Source organism: Madurella fahalii (assembly GCF_045866475.1).
Source record: "Madurella fahalii IFM 68171 DNA, scaffold_4, whole genome shotgun sequence".
Lineage (NCBI taxonomy): Eukaryota > Fungi > Ascomycota > Sordariomycetes > Sordariales > Madurella > Madurella fahalii.
In genome coordinates this window covers 100930-115576 of record NW_027263974.1, presented here as the reverse complement: position 1 = coordinate 115576, position 14647 = coordinate 100930, and the positions used below count along the sequence as shown (strand labels likewise).

At 55.1% G+C, this 14647-nt stretch overlaps 4 protein-coding genes across 4 annotated transcripts; all 4 read right to left on the bottom strand.

Annotated features, from left to right (window-relative positions):
• Positions 1 to 956: 956 nt before the first annotated feature.
• Positions 957 to 1837, bottom strand: ACP2 (mitochondrial acyl carrier protein; the record flags this gene model as incomplete). The annotated part of the gene is made up of 5 exons (XM_071062465.1): positions 957 to 1003; positions 1073 to 1121; positions 1235 to 1315; positions 1403 to 1420; positions 1607 to 1837. The coding sequence occupies 5 exons, from the start codon at positions 1835 to 1837 to the stop codon at positions 957 to 959; spliced, it is 426 nt and encodes a 141-aa protein (XP_070918566.1).
• Positions 1838 to 2238: 401 nt separating this feature from the next.
• Positions 2239 to 3164, bottom strand: NdufS8 (ndufs8, ubiquinone oxidoreductase 23 kd subunit; the record flags this gene model as incomplete). Its single annotated transcript, XM_071062464.1, has 4 exons — positions 2239 to 2315; positions 2378 to 2669; positions 2813 to 2840; positions 2908 to 3164. The coding sequence occupies 4 exons, from the start codon at positions 3162 to 3164 to the stop codon at positions 2239 to 2241; spliced, it is 654 nt and encodes a 217-aa protein (XP_070918565.1).
• A 568-nt stretch (positions 3165 to 3732) lies between these two features.
• Positions 3733 to 5761, bottom strand: MFIFM68171_07043 (Oxidoreductase-like protein (Fragment); the record flags this gene model as incomplete). The annotated part of the gene is made up of 2 exons (XM_071062463.1): positions 3733 to 5573; positions 5626 to 5761. 2 exons carry the CDS (start codon positions 5759 to 5761, stop codon positions 3733 to 3735), a joined length of 1977 nt encoding a protein of 658 aa, XP_070918564.1.
• Positions 5762 to 6515: 754 nt separating this feature from the next.
• MFIFM68171_07042 (Polyketide synthase) lies at positions 6516 to 13299 on the bottom strand (the record flags this gene model as incomplete). Its single annotated transcript, XM_071062462.1, has 4 exons — positions 6516 to 7334; positions 7384 to 7701; positions 7753 to 12953; positions 13020 to 13299. 4 exons carry the CDS (start codon positions 13297 to 13299, stop codon positions 6516 to 6518), a joined length of 6618 nt encoding a protein of 2205 aa, XP_070918563.1.
• Positions 13300 to 14647: the final 1348 nt, after the last annotated feature.

The following is a 14647-nucleotide window of genomic DNA, read 5'->3' as shown; positions in this document are numbered from 1 at the left end:
CGAAACGACGGTCTCGTAAACTTGACATGTTCTCGGGTATGGAGTCGAAGGGCCGTTTCCCCATAGGACCTTGGGTTGCCTTGAACACTGCACCTTTACCATACCAGAGTAAAGGTGGAGCAGCGATGCGGTGTCGAGCGTCAACGGCTGGTCTGACCACATTTTGACAAGAAGCCCAGAGTCCTTCCTCTTGCTCGTTTGGCTGTCGAGTGCGCCAGGATCAGATGGGACTTTGGACTTTCGCTTCCGCATGGCTAAAGGCTACGGGATAAAGGCGGCGATGAACTAGATAAGGGTGAATCCAGAGATGCGATTTTGGGGAGACAGCTTCGTTTTGTCTCTCCATTCACTCGGGCTCCTGGAACATTGCCGAGTGCCTGTAGAGCAAAAATATAAGAAACAGAGCTCGGATTCCGCTTACGCCCCGATCTCTTTATGTTTGAGACTCGAGTCTCGACTCGCAACGTTAAAACCTTTGCAGTCAAGCGATTTGTAGGAGTAGGTAGCACATGGGGGTGATTGCAAACCCTCGGTATCGAGTCCTCGGGCTTGATTCTATGCTTGAGCTAACCCTAACCAAACCCTCAGCACAACTGTGCCGTGGAAGTGGGTGGGCACGTTGCTACGTAACGAGTGCTGAACGGTGCTGCAAGAGGAGGAAGTAATGAAGGGTTGGAGCCGGGCCTCTGGAGGACGCAATGAGACACGCTGGCTACCATCACAGAGTCTCAACCAAGGAGAAGAACATCCCGCATGGCGAAACGGCAGGTTGACTCTGTCTTCCTATTGGGAATGGTAGTATTCTCATACAATACGGCCGCGCATCCATGCGGACCAGGCCAATGTATCGATCATGGCCGTCCTCGAGCCATCACCCATCTAAAAACACCAGAGTGGCGCGGCACATTGTGTGTTGTAGTTTGTGATATGGTACAGGCAGAACATGGAAAATGGTCTTAGTTTGCGTCCGGCTGGCTAAGGATGTACTCAACAGCCTTGTCGACTATTAAAGTGTAGGACGGTCAGCATCTTAGACATCAAGCTGGATTGATGTGCTCAAGCAAACACGTACCGCTGTGGATTGTGTCGGCATCCTTGTCGGGGATCTCAATGCTGAACTCCTGTATTTCGACGCCCGTCAGCGACGCAGCCATGATTATATCGGCGGCGGCGGTCGTGCCGTCCGTTCCACCAAGCCCTTGCCGTTGCGTCAATAGTAGTCAATCAAGCGTACCTCCTCAATAGCCATCACGACCTCCACGGTATCCAGGCTGTCCAGGCCCAGGTCGTTCGCAAAGTGCGCCTTTTCTGTGATCTGCCGGCGGGGGTAAAGGTAGGTTAGAATCGAATAGGATTAATTCGACGGGTGTGGGTTGCTAAAATAATCGGTATCGAGACTCACGTTGCTGGGGTCGTTGACCTGTGGAAACGCAAGTTAGCACTCTTATCCTCTCGCAGAAGCAGCTGGTGATAAGCAAGGAGGGAAGGTCGAACACTACAGGCATAACTCCCTTTAGGGTAAGAGAGAGGAGGCTTAAATATGTAGTGTTCAAACCGCAAACCAGATGCTGCAATCAATATCAAGCAGGAAGATATCGAAACCCACCTTGTCAAAGCCAGAGAGCAGCTGCTTGATCCGCTCGTAGACCTCGGTCCTCTCCAGGGTGCCGCCTGAGGCGTAGCACCGCACCGTTTGCCAGGCAACCGTTTTAGGCACGAACGAGGCGGTTCTGGGAGCCGGCGCGATAGCTAATCTTCTGGCCGAGGCCGAAGGTATGGGTCGCAAGGCCGTCCGTGTCGCGGTGGCGGCAGATCGGAGAATGGCGGAGCGGAACATTTTCGATGGCTATCTTGAGATTGCAGAGGTATGCGGGTCGTGAGGATGGCAATTGGGTCGGCTCGGCGTGATATCACGCTTGCAATTGAAAGGGAGCTGGACACGGCGGGTTGGCAGGAAAGAGCAGGATGATGATAAATTTCTCGCCAAGCGTCGGGATGCACTGGGAGCTCGGAGAACTGCCAACCCCATGCACAAGTAGGTGTACTGGCTCGTGCACAGTCACGTGATTCCGTTACGAAAGTACTGTCAGGCGCTCGACTGCTGTACCGGATAGGGAGATGAGAAGACAAAGAAAACAATAGGTGACTTTTTCGGTCCCGCAGGGAAAATATTTACAGCTAGCTGTCCACAATTTTATCGACTCCCAAATTTCCAGCTTCAGCACTAGCACTCCGCTCTTATCTATAAGGAGCATCTGCCCTGATGGCAGCGGCAAGCTCTGGCTCCCATTTGTCTCCGTTGGAGAGAAGTTTCTCTGTAGGCACGTTAGCCGCACACCCAGGGAAAGGTTTTTGGATAAACCACATCAGCTCGTACCCTTATTGTAGAGCAACTCCTCGCGGGTCTCGGTTGCGTACTCGGCGTTCGGTGACTCCACAATAGCATCCACTGGGCATGACTCCTGGCAGAAGCCGCAATAGATGCACTTGGTCATGTCAATATCGTAGCGTGTCGTCCGGCGGGACCCATCGGCTCGCTCCTCTGCTTCGATTGTAATTGCTTGGGCAGGGCAGACGGCCTCGCAAAGCTTGCAAGCAATGCATCTCTCCTCGCCGGAGGGATATCGGCGTAGCGCATGCTCTCCCCGGAATCGGGGTGAGATCGGGCCCTGGGAGAGTGTTATCATCGTATTGACATTGTGCCATTGTGCGCTATGTCTGCCATCAAGGTCCATGGACGACACTTTGATTGTTTCCTCGCCAGGAAGTGCTTGATATGCCCTTGATTCGACTGTCATAGGATGCCACGCACCTTTTCGAAGGGATAGTAAATCGTATAACTTTGCCGAAAATCGTTAGTGGAAGGGCGAGAGAGAAACATTATAAGGCCAGGAAATTAACACTTACGGAGGTCTGAAGAACTGCTCCAGCAACACGTACATGCCACGCAGCATCTCCGTCATGAGAAAGTATTTTCCGGCCTTATCTAGCGTGCTCTCCTTCTCTTGATCCCATTCAACGGGTGGCCGAAGACGGAAGTTCTTGGGTGGCGGACCGGACGGTGTGGCGTAGCCTCTCCTTGCGATCAGGGCTTGCGCGGGAAGTGTGGTCCGCATTAGCGGAAGCTGGCGGGCAGCCATCGAGGTGGCCGACCTAGAAAGCATTGTGAAAAGGGTCGTTTTGGGCACCGCGGGGTCGTGGGAAGAAATCGACGTAGAAGTTGCTCACGGCGTCCGATGTCGAACGATGGTTTTCTCGCGCACGCTCGAATGATGCGCAAAGTGGCAATTGACGACGAAGATGCTGTTGTCGTACGCCAATTACATCGATCCAGTCGAGATTGGCTGGCGTCGGGAAGCAGACAGGGAGTGGGAAGTTGGGGGGCGAAGTTGAGAGCTCCCAGTGCGCTTGCCAACTTGATCCCTGGAGCTTGCAACTCTCGTTCGGGATTTGGGGCGGCCAGTTCGCGCGATTACATTTCCTGGGCGATGATTGGATTAGCGGGAAGAAGTGGGGTTCCTGATCCATTCACGTGATTATGTCATCGATGCCTGCATTGTGCCAACATGCTAACTCGGCGAGGTCCAAGGAGCAACCAACAATCGCAGCACGCCTTCATCCGCAAAACGCGCCGTTTCGATGTCAATCGGTTAGTGACCTTGACTCCAATTGACTCTAAATACGTAATAACGACCTCAATGGTATTCATGCAGACAGCAAACTCCGTCCGTGTCAGAATGTCCGTCCCCACGTGTTCCACCAGACACCAATGTTGGCGGCCACTACCAGATCCAGCATCTTCAGCCCCTCGTCATGAATGATCAGCTTTCCAAGTTTCGCCCTGTTGCCCCTGTTACCGCCTCCAGCATTCTCCTTTCCTAGGCTTAAGTCCATGGGCCCGTTGTCATAGTCATCAACGTCCTCGTCATCCTCCTCGTCGCTGCTTGGTGACTGGCGATGCAAGAACTTGCTGAAATGACCGGACAGATGGCCGTCCTTGGCCCCGTTTTCCCGACCTGCCACTCTGGAGAGGTCGCCGTTCGGCAGATTGAACCGCAGTTCACTGACGGGTTTCGCACCTCCCAGTGCCGAGGACAGCTCATCGCCACGCGAACGACCCATGCCTTGAGCATCGCGGATGTTTTGCGCAAGGTCTCGGGGGTCGGTGCTGAGTTTTGCCGATTCCAGTACATGGCGACACTTCAGACTCCTCCCGTTTGTGCTTGTCCGAAACTCGCACCTTCCTTGCCACGGACTCAAGAAGACGTAACCTTTCGGCTTCAGCCCGGGCCCTGGCTGTGTAATTAGCGCCGTTGAGAGTCCGCCATCGGAATCAACAGAACCGATGGTTGAAGCGCTACCCTGTCGAGCATGGGCGGGCCTTGGCGATCCCGACTCTACGGGCGATAGGCTCTCGCCGTTATCGGTGCTAACATGGCGATCTCGACGATGGAAAGCCTTCTTGAAGTTTGTCTTCCAGCTCGGACCGTACGACATGACCACCTGCCGTGAGAACCCCCCTTCAGCCGGCCGACGTATCGGCTCCCAGGCGGGCTTGAGCGCGGTGGCTCTGTCCCCTCCTGCCCCTGCTGCGGCGCCTCGAGCCACCTGCTGCGAGAACGAATGTTCAGACGTTAACCGGTACGCATCCACACTGGCACGGCTTGGCATGTCGCGATACTTCGCGTAACCTGAAGTTTCAATGTGAATATCGATTTTTGGAGCATGTGGGATCCCCATGTTCTCTGGGTCGAGGTTCGGGTCGGCTCTGTCAGGTGGTGGTACATTTGTCTGGAATGACGAGACTTTGCCAACGTTGCATTGGCTTCCTGATGTGGGGTCTCGTCGGATGACGGTGAGGGAGAATGATGCAGAGCATGGTCTGCGGCCCGCCCTCAACGGTGATGGTGTCCGGTCTAGCTTCAAGTGGGATGTCGGCGACGGAACCTGCGGAGCAGGGCCAGCCACGTACGTGATCTGCTGCTCAAGCTGCGTTGGGGTTACCGGACGTTCCAGATACGCCCTCGAGTTACGTTGAGTAGGGGTGTCTATGTCGTGGCTAATTAATGTGCCCGGCGACTTGGATCCCAACCCCTTCCGCCGCATCAGACCCGCTGATGGCGGAGAGGATATGCGTGGCGGCCGCGGAGGCAACACGGGTACTTCGGACGCAATTCCCGATCCAAGCTTTCGAAACATGGGGTTTTCTCGATACCCCCCTGCGTCTCTTGGGTGCGTTGCCGGAGGACTGGCAGCAAACGCAATGTTTCCGGGGCTATTGGACTCGGAGCGGGGACGTTGCGATGGTGGCGGCGCGTACGACCCATCCACACTCGGCTCGCTATTTTCTAGCTTCGGCAACTTGGCTGATGGGGGCAACGGCTTCCTCGGAATCATGCTCCTCGTGCTTTCGCTGCTAGATCGGCCGGGGGCGGCGCTTTCGAAATGCAACGTGCGCGCGGCGGCCAGCAAGCTATCCTCGGGCGAGTCGAGGTGAATATAATAGAGCGAGTTTGCAATATCTGCCCCGGTCACATTCTTCCTGTGCGGCCTAAAAGTGGAGAGAATCAGATCTAGAGAAAGTCAGCATCGCCGTTACGTTGACGTTCATGGGCTGCCGCGTGCCTTGCGTGCCGGGCACTCTCGAGATGTACAGAGTGAGCGACTCCTTCAGCTCCGGGTGGTGGGGATACTGAGGCGGGTTTGCGGCCAGGTAGTTGATGGTTGATAGTGACCGAGCCTCCAATTGTTTTGTAGCCATTCTCGAGTCATAGACTGGGTTTCGCAAGCCGCAACCGATGTGCGGGATTCGGAAAGTCGGTTTGGTGATGGTGGAGGGGTGGGGCGCGCTTTGGGAGCGGTGACGTCGCCCAGACAAATCCGGCGCCTCAGCTGCGCCTGGCACGCCCAGGCCAAACAGTACCCGACAGGTGTACAATACAGTACCTAAAGTGGGCCGCTTCACCTGCCATTGAACAATGCAGCATGTGAAAATTTATGGTACTGTCAGGTAGTTACAGTAATCTCGCGCTCTCTCTGTGATCTAAGACCTTGACATTTTTTTAACTTCACATGGGCATGGCTGGCTTTTGGCCACGCAGCGAGCTCATCCGCGGCACTTCTCAACAAGACAGAAAAGCAAAGGGGGAAGGAAAAGGAGAAAGAAAGAAAATGTGAGCCCGATTCCTTTGATATTTTGGCCCAATAAGTCTAGTCCTCTTGAATGTCTGGCAACAACGTTCTCAAGTTAACCGACCAATCTGGACCTAATTACTGCCTGTTTGCTCAACTACAAGAATTGAAGTTTCGATTAACAGCTACTCGCAGTGGGATATGCGAACCAGCACCAATGAACACACGGACAACTCCAAATGCGGTTGAGCGATATATTTCTAACATCAGTTTAGCAATCTAGCTGATGGGTAATGATGACAATCCCTGACTACATTTATAAACTCCACGCGCTCGCAAACGCTTTTTGTGCCGGTCTCCAATGTCTGTCTCAATCACACCGTTCACACGGTCCTCGTCTTCTGGACGATGAGCGCAGCAAGATCGTGGATGGTTCCGCTTGACAGCAGCTCCAGGATCTGCAAATTAGCCCGAAGCTCCTTGGCAATCCAGTTGCGCAGCTCGATAGCTGTCAGTGAATCCAGGCCGTACGATGTGATATTCCTGGCCACGTCCACATCCTGGATGGAGATGGTCAGGACTTCGGATAGCTTCTCCAGCACCCCCTTAGCTGCGATGTTTGCCGCCTCCTCGTCCGACTTGGCAGCACGGAATGCATTGCCGGGCGATACGGCCTGCTTCGGCGCGATCCCTTCCCTTTCGGCGTTAGCAAGGCACTCGGCCTTGAGATCAACGAACCGGGGGTCGCTGGCATAGTATGGCCATTGGCTGTCGGTGCCCAAATGAAGCCTCAACCCTGTCAGGCACTGCGGCCCGCACACACCGCGGACGGCAGCCGACAGCAGGGCAAGGACCTCGGCCACGCTGATAGTTTCGTTGCCAAAGTTGCGGATAATATCTTCTTGCCGTTCTACATTCTCGGCCAGATAACCGGCTCCTGTCACTGCAGTCAAGTCGAGTGCTGTGCCCGGAAGACCATTGCGCACCCGGAACTGGACAAACGAGTCGAGAAAGGTATTTGCCGCCGCGTACGCCGCCTGGCCACGGCTCCCGAGAACACCCGCCGCAGAAGAGAGAACAATAAAGTAATCCAGCCTAGCATAGTATGCGGTCAAGACCTTGTGGATATTCCAGGCACCGCATACCTTCGGGCGAATGACTCGTTCGTAGTCTTCGTATGTCATGCCCTCAAGGAGGCCATCCTGACACCCGTAAGCTTGGGTTTCCTGGGAGCAGCGGACCCTGACTTACCCGGAGTACCATCGCGGCGTGAATCACACCGCAGATCGGGGGCAGAGTTGTCGCGCAATCCCCGACCAGCCGCCATACCTGGCTTTCGACACTGACGTCGCATTTCAGCACCACGATACGGGCATCGGTACATTGAGTTTCGTGCTGGAGTTGCTCAACTAGCTCCTTGCCGCCACCGCTCCTTGAGACCAGCACGATGTTACGTGCGCCGTGCTCAACCATGTACTTGGCCATGGATCGGCCGAGTCCGCCGGTTCCGCCGATAATCACATGTGTTCCACCGCGACGGAAAATTGACTTTGATACATGGTGTAGAGCCTGGCTCAAGTGTTAGCATTCCATTCCCTCCACCTGTCCGAATCTACTCACTTTCACTTGATCATGTGGTCTTGCAACCGCCACCACCGGTTGCACGACACCCTCGCGCACTATCTGAAGTCCCTCGTGTAGTTTAGACACAGGGATAATCATCGCTGCCGCAAGTGGTGTGATAGCGCCGGACTCGATGTTCTCCATGATGGCCTTGAGCGTCATCTGCATGACCTGCGGGCGTGCGACAGCGATGCTCGCCATGTCCACTGAGGTGAAGGTTGCGTTGACACCCAGCTCCGCTCGGGTGCTGGGATGAGAGTCAGCCGTGCGGATTTCGACGAAGCGCCCGAAGTCTGCCAAACACTCCCATGCTTTAGTCGTCCCGATGCCGGACAATGTGAGAACCACCTCCATTCCCTCACATTGTGTTGCCTCGTCCAGCTGTCGGCGGAGATAGATGCTGCGCGCATCAAAGATGCGGTCGAGAGACACCCCCGATCTGCTAGCTGCGACATTTTCCTCATCACTCTGAACAAGGACATAGGCGCTAGCACCCAGGTATCGCGCCACCTCGATGGCAGCCACGCCGACAGGCCCGGACAGCTGGATGAGAACACGCTCGCCCGGACGAAGTTTTGCAACATGTGTAAGCGCGTGATAGGCGGCGGGGAATGCTATGGGGATGGATGCGCCGCTTTCCATGCTAAGGGATGCCGGGATGACAGCTATGCTAGTTAACCTCGCTCTAGCGTGCGTGCCGAATCGACCTTCTGCAAGGGCGCAGATCCTCGTTCCGACCGGAATACCGCGCACATTATGTCCGAATCTTGCTACTGTCCCGCTGCAGCTGCGAGCGATGCGCCGGTTCCTGTCACCCCCTCCGCAGCTTGCGATGTCGTCCTGTGACAGAACGCTCGCCATAACAGCAATCTCCACCTCGTCATCTGCGAGTGGCAACGACGGAGCATCTTCAAAGCACAGGTCATCGAAGGCACCATGGACGTTGGGAGCAAGGCACAGTTGCCGTCCGCGCTGATAGAAATCTTGAGGGTAGGGACCAGATGGGCCGAGCGAGCGGTGGACTTCCAAGTTGAGCTTTTCATCGATGACGATCCGCGGAACGATCAGTTTGCCGCATTCCTCGGCGAATTCCATCTCGGAATCGTCGCCTGCCGACAGCACCGACAGAGCGAGTGCGGTTCGAATGAGCGCCGCCTGTGCGGTGACATCGAGCTTGGAGTCGGGGTCCAGGTCAAGGGTTGACGCAACTGCACTTCTCTCGGAGCGTGCCGTACGGATCAGGCCGAGAGCCATGTTTGCACTTGGCATGGTTGGGAATCGCGTCGCCCCTCGGGTCACCCACATCACGCCAGGGGCCGATGTAAGCAGTTTTTGGACCTGCGCCAGTCCGATATCCGTGATGGAGCACAGAAGAGGTGCCTTTAGTTCTGAAAGCACCAAGAAATAATCGCTCCAGTCGCGAATGGCTTCAAGCGGGGATATTCGAGGTGTACTACCCGTATAACCCTCGATCTCACGGGCCAGGGCGGCCACAAGCGGATCGCGTGAGCCATCATCTCCATCAGTGACAATCACCACGGCGGCACGGGGCTTGGATAGTCCCCCATCGTTATCACTTGGTTCCGCTTCTTCAAGCCGCTTCCAATTGAACTTGAAACACAGCTCGCGGGGAGCTGCGGGCTCTTGAGGAGTAGGCTTCAACGCCTTGAACTCCACGCCAGCGATAGAAATGAATGCGGCCGCGGACCCTGGCGTCAAGAACGTCTCCACCATATAGGTCCCAGTCCTTCGGTCGATAGCAGAATGCGCCGTGAACTCTTGACTTGTTCGATTGCTCCAGCCCGAGCGCACAATCAGGTGTCGGATAGCGGAAGGGAGGTACGCCGCGCCGTCTTCGCTGGCATCTAGAGACTTGAGATCGAGCAACGGGATTTGGAACATGGCGTCAATGATGGATGGGTGTACTGTGTAGGGTGTCTCGTATTCCATTGGCATGTCGGATGCGCTATCACGGGCGCAGTACCAAGCAATTGATTCGGCCTCACTACTGATCACTTCGACCAACGTCTGGAACGATCTGGGGTACGATATACTTAGGGACTTGAGGCAACCATAAATATCTGCCTGTGATCTGGCAAGTGCGTTGCGAAGCCCCTCAGACTTCCGCCGCCAGGGAGCCGAGGAATTGAGAGTGTCCGGCGTGCCTGGTGAGTTTCCAGCATCCGAGGTCGCCGAGGAGGGAGCTTTGGAGGCAGAGGAAGCCGAATCGGATGAGGTATCGTCGTCCTCGCTAACAGGCCGCTTCATAGTTTCTGTCCGGGAGTCGACCTCCACCTTCGCAGATGACACTGGGTGACGGAGTCCTGAGGCCGGTTCTGCTGCCACAATGCCTGTGCAGTGCTCCAACCAGCCACGGCTGGTTTCGTACGACGAGACCCGGAACTCATGGCATTTGCCCTGTGCATTTTCCGAAGGACGGAAATTCAGGAGAACTTCGAATTCCTTCGTATCCGCCAAAAAGAGTTGCTTTAGGACCCTGAGGTTCTTAATATCAAATTCACAGTCATTCAATCCTTTCAGGGACGCCTGCTGTGCTGCAGCTTCAACTACCATGGACACAAATCCGGCAACGGGGAACACCATTTGAGACTGGATCTGGTATTCCTTCAGCCAGGGCAGGTCATCAGTGCGAATGACATTGCGCCAGGTTGGTTCTAATTCGCTTGACCAGTCCGCCAAAGTTCCCAAAAGGTCGTGACGTGCGAATGGCTTGAGCCGGTGTTGCTGGCTGAGTCGTGATTCGTACCAGTACTTTTGCCGTGACCACGGGTATGTGTATAGTGACGGCACAAGTGCAGGTTTCTCGGCTTCCTCACGGTGGTGGTTGATTTCAAAGAAATCTAGAGGATAACCGCGCATGAAGAGTTGGCCAGCCATCTCGAGACAGGTGCGTGTGGCATCCTGACCGCGAACCAGGGTGGGGAGATACGAGGTCTTGGTAGCAGAGGGGCCTAGCTTCTTCAGAATCTGCATGATGGGTCCTTTGAGTGCTGCGTGAGGACCAATCTCGATGAGGATATCTGGGCTATGCTCGGTGCAGAGGTGTTGCGTTGCAGTAGAGAACCGGACGGCTTGGGTGAGATTATCGACCCAGTATCCAGGGCCGAGCTCGGACAAGCTGACCTTCTGCGCACGGAGTGACGAGTAAAATTCAACATTAGACGTCGCCATCTCGGTCGGCGCCGTGATGTGGCTGATGTCGGCGAGGTATGACTCGGCAATCAGCTTCATGTGAGGTGAATGATAGGCGACATCGACGAAAAGCTTGCGGTTGAAGACTCCCTTTTCCTGGAACATCTTGGCAACGCGGTCAATAGCTTCCTCGTCACCAGAAAGAGTGGTCGATGAAGGCGAGTTCTCGCAGGCCACCACTGCCTGGGGAACCCCCTCTTTGTTCAGCGCCTTGAGTATTGGGCCCAACTCGTCTGCGCCTGCGCCCACCGCCATCATAGAGCCCCTGAGATTGGAATGGCTTTCCTTTAACTCGACAATGGCCTGACCTCTGTAGTACGCAGCCGCCATCGCCGATTCGAAAGTAAGGGCGCCCGCTGCATAAGCAGCCCCTATTTCCCCACTGGAATGGCCGGTGACGGCCGACGGCCTGATCCCGAACGATGCCAGCAAATCGGTCAACGCCAGCTGCACCGCACTGCAAATGGGTTGGCTGATGTGAGCCAGGCCAACTTTGGAGGAAGTCTTGTCGCGACGCAGTTCCTCGAGGATGGAGAAATCAGAGCCGATTGTACGCAATGCTGCATCTGCCCGTGAGATGGCTTCGAAAAAAACCGGATGAGTTTGGAGTAGCTCGCGGCCCATAGCAAACCATTGAGCGCCCTGTCCAGTATACACAAAAGCCAGCCTAGGAGCCTCACTTGGTGCACGTGTTAGCGACGCATCGTGGCTGTTCAAAGACCTGGCGACGTCGCTGCACATGCCCGCAACCACTGCCATCCTCCACGGGAGATGAGAGCGCCGTTGGCAGAGAGTGTAAGCCAGATTCCTCGGCATGGTGGTCTGATACAACTCCGCATGCTGCTCGAGCCAGATGCCGAGTTTCTTCACCGAGCTGCGCAAGGCCGTTTCGTCGTTTGCCGAGAGAACGAACAGCCTCAGGGGGCTATACCCGCCATCTCCCCCGAGCTCGAGATCGCGGGACAGTGGGGCGGCGCTGAGTACGCAAGTCGAGTTGGAACCGTTGAAGCCAAAGTTGTTTACACATGCGTACTTCCTCTTACCGGGCCAAGGGGCTTGCTCCGTTGCAACACGCATGTTCCATCTATCAAGGGGAATGGCATCGTTTACCTTCTCAAAGTCGGCATTGGGAAGGATGAAGCCGTAGTACAGCATCAGGACCGTCTTTATGACTGAGACGACGCCGCTGGCGCATTCGAGGTGGCCAACGTTGGCCTTGGCCGAACCGATATATAGGGGCCCTCGAGGCGTAAAGTGGCTGCCAACAGCCTTGTAAATGGCAGCCGCTTCGATGGGGTCCCCTTTTTTAGTGCCCGTGCCGTGGGTCTCGAAGAAGCCGATCTCCTCCGGCTTGATCTTGGCCTCCGCTAACACGTTGCGTAGGAGTTGCTCCTGCTCCTCTGGACTTGGCGCCACGATGCCGACAGTGCGGCCATTGTGACTGATGCCAGTGTGTGTAATGATGGAAAAGATATGGTCATTATCGGCTTGGGCGCGGGCCAGCGGTTTCAAGATCAAGCATCCAGCACCTTCCCCCCTGGCATATCCCGACTTGGCCCGATGATCGAAGGCGTAGGTCTTACCGGCGTCTGAGAAGAGACGAAGCTTGGCCATGGACACCCAGATGTCGGGGTGGTTAATCAGGTGCGACGCCCCCACAATAGCCTGTTCGGACTCGCCGGCACGGATGCTCTGTACGGCAAGGTGTATGGCGTGCATGCTGGAGGAGCATGCGGTGTCGACAGTAAACGTCGGGCCACGCAAGTTGAAATAGTACGCCAGTCGTCCCGCAAGGAAGGCTCCCTGATTACCCGTGGCATCGAAACTGGGGATGTGGTCTAAGTCCCGCAGATTTCCGAAACGGTGTTCGGTGTAGTTGCCCCCGACAAACACGCCGATCTTTTCCCCAGACACGGACTCTTTTGGCATTCCGGCGTTCTCTAGGGCTTCATAAGCGCACTCTAGCAGCAGACGCTGCGCAGGGTCTAAGCGTAGTGACGGGATTAGCAACTGCGAGGCTGTTTAATGCAAGCGAGCCTTCAGTAACTTACCCATGGACTCTGCTTCCTTCTTGGTTATGTCGAAGAAGCCGGCATCAAACATGGAAATGTCGTTCCTGATGAAGTACCCGCCTTGTGAGTTGAAACAACCCTTTTTGTCGGGGTTGGGGTGGTGATATGCCTTGGCACTAAACCGTTCAGGCGGAATCGTAGACCAGCCGCTCCGTTTGCGGCAGAGCATCCGGTAGAACTCGCCGGGCGTCGACACATCTCCGGGCAGTCGGCAGGACATGCCCACGATAGCGATGGGCATGGGTTGTTGGTCTGCCATGGTGCACGTTGTCGTACAAACGAGAGAATATGGCGATCAACACGGCAGCCTACAGGTATTGGGAATAAGGGAGTTTCTCGTTTGAACTCGTTACTCTGGAAAACGCTTCCTAGGGTTACTTATAAACGTTGACGATGGGGTCTGGACGTTTGGCATGTAGCCGTGGATATGCTCTAGCGCGAAGTTGGATTTCCCGCTCGCCATGCCCAAACGGCTTCCCACGCCTCGCAGGCCCGCGTTTTGCAGCTTCGAGATGCATTCATGCTTGTTGATCGTACGCACGTCAAATGTATTTGGGTTCGACGTTCGCTCAACAGAGAGGCAGTTGCATCTCGAGAACCGGAACACCGCGGCAGGCATCTGCCGTAGGAATCACTCGACGCCCGAGTAGCTGCAGGACTCGGTGTGGCAATGAGAACCCATAATAGGCGCGTATTGGTGATGTGAGATGTAAGCGGTTAAGCAGTTAGGATGTAGCGGCGCTTCTCGCCTTATTTCCTCCCGCTCATCTTGTTAAAATGGAAATTCACAACCGGCGACTTACCTGGTGAGTGCGCTGAAAACAGTGGTTTGGGCCTAGAGTAGGCTCACCATTTCTAGGAGCGCAACAGTCCCAGCCTTCTGGACTAAGCACGTTCCAGGCATCAGACTTTACGCCCGATTTCTTATCCCCGTTGTGTACTAAGATATTCCGGGCCGGTGACAGCATGCTGGGGATGCCTCTCAAGCAGGCTGTGCGAAATTACCAGGGCACCAAGAATATGCAAATGCAGCAGGGTGTAGTCTCCATATCAGCGCAATACAGGCTGGTAACACCAGCCCGACTACTCCAATGCCAACTCAAAACGCGATAACATAGTCAGATAGGATGTCTGTTGACTACTGGTTTCAACAGACACTGTCCTTGCCGGGCGACAGGCTACGTCAAGACACGTCAGACAAACGCTCCTGGGACGGCTAACGGCCGCCTGGTTCGGCACAAACCTTAAAGCCTGCGCTGACACGTGCTGTTCACATGTCCAGCTACAGTTTGCCTACCTAGTAAAACGCAGCATACTGCATATCCCTATCCGCATTCAGCGAAGCTGCAATTATCAATATCATGGTTTAATCAAGTTATATGATGTCCCAATACCTGGCACGCAGCACAAATCATGCAAAACGTAACCAGAATCCAAAGTATCAGAAATGGAAGGAAAAGAACAAGGTCGACTTGTTTCTATTCCCTTGACCCCCCGATAATGAAGGTAATTCCTTGATTCCAAGCGGCATAAAGCAGTGGAAACTATGCATCCGTTCATGGAAAATAGATGGCGGACCCAGCAGTCAACTTGCAAGTCGCAAGGCC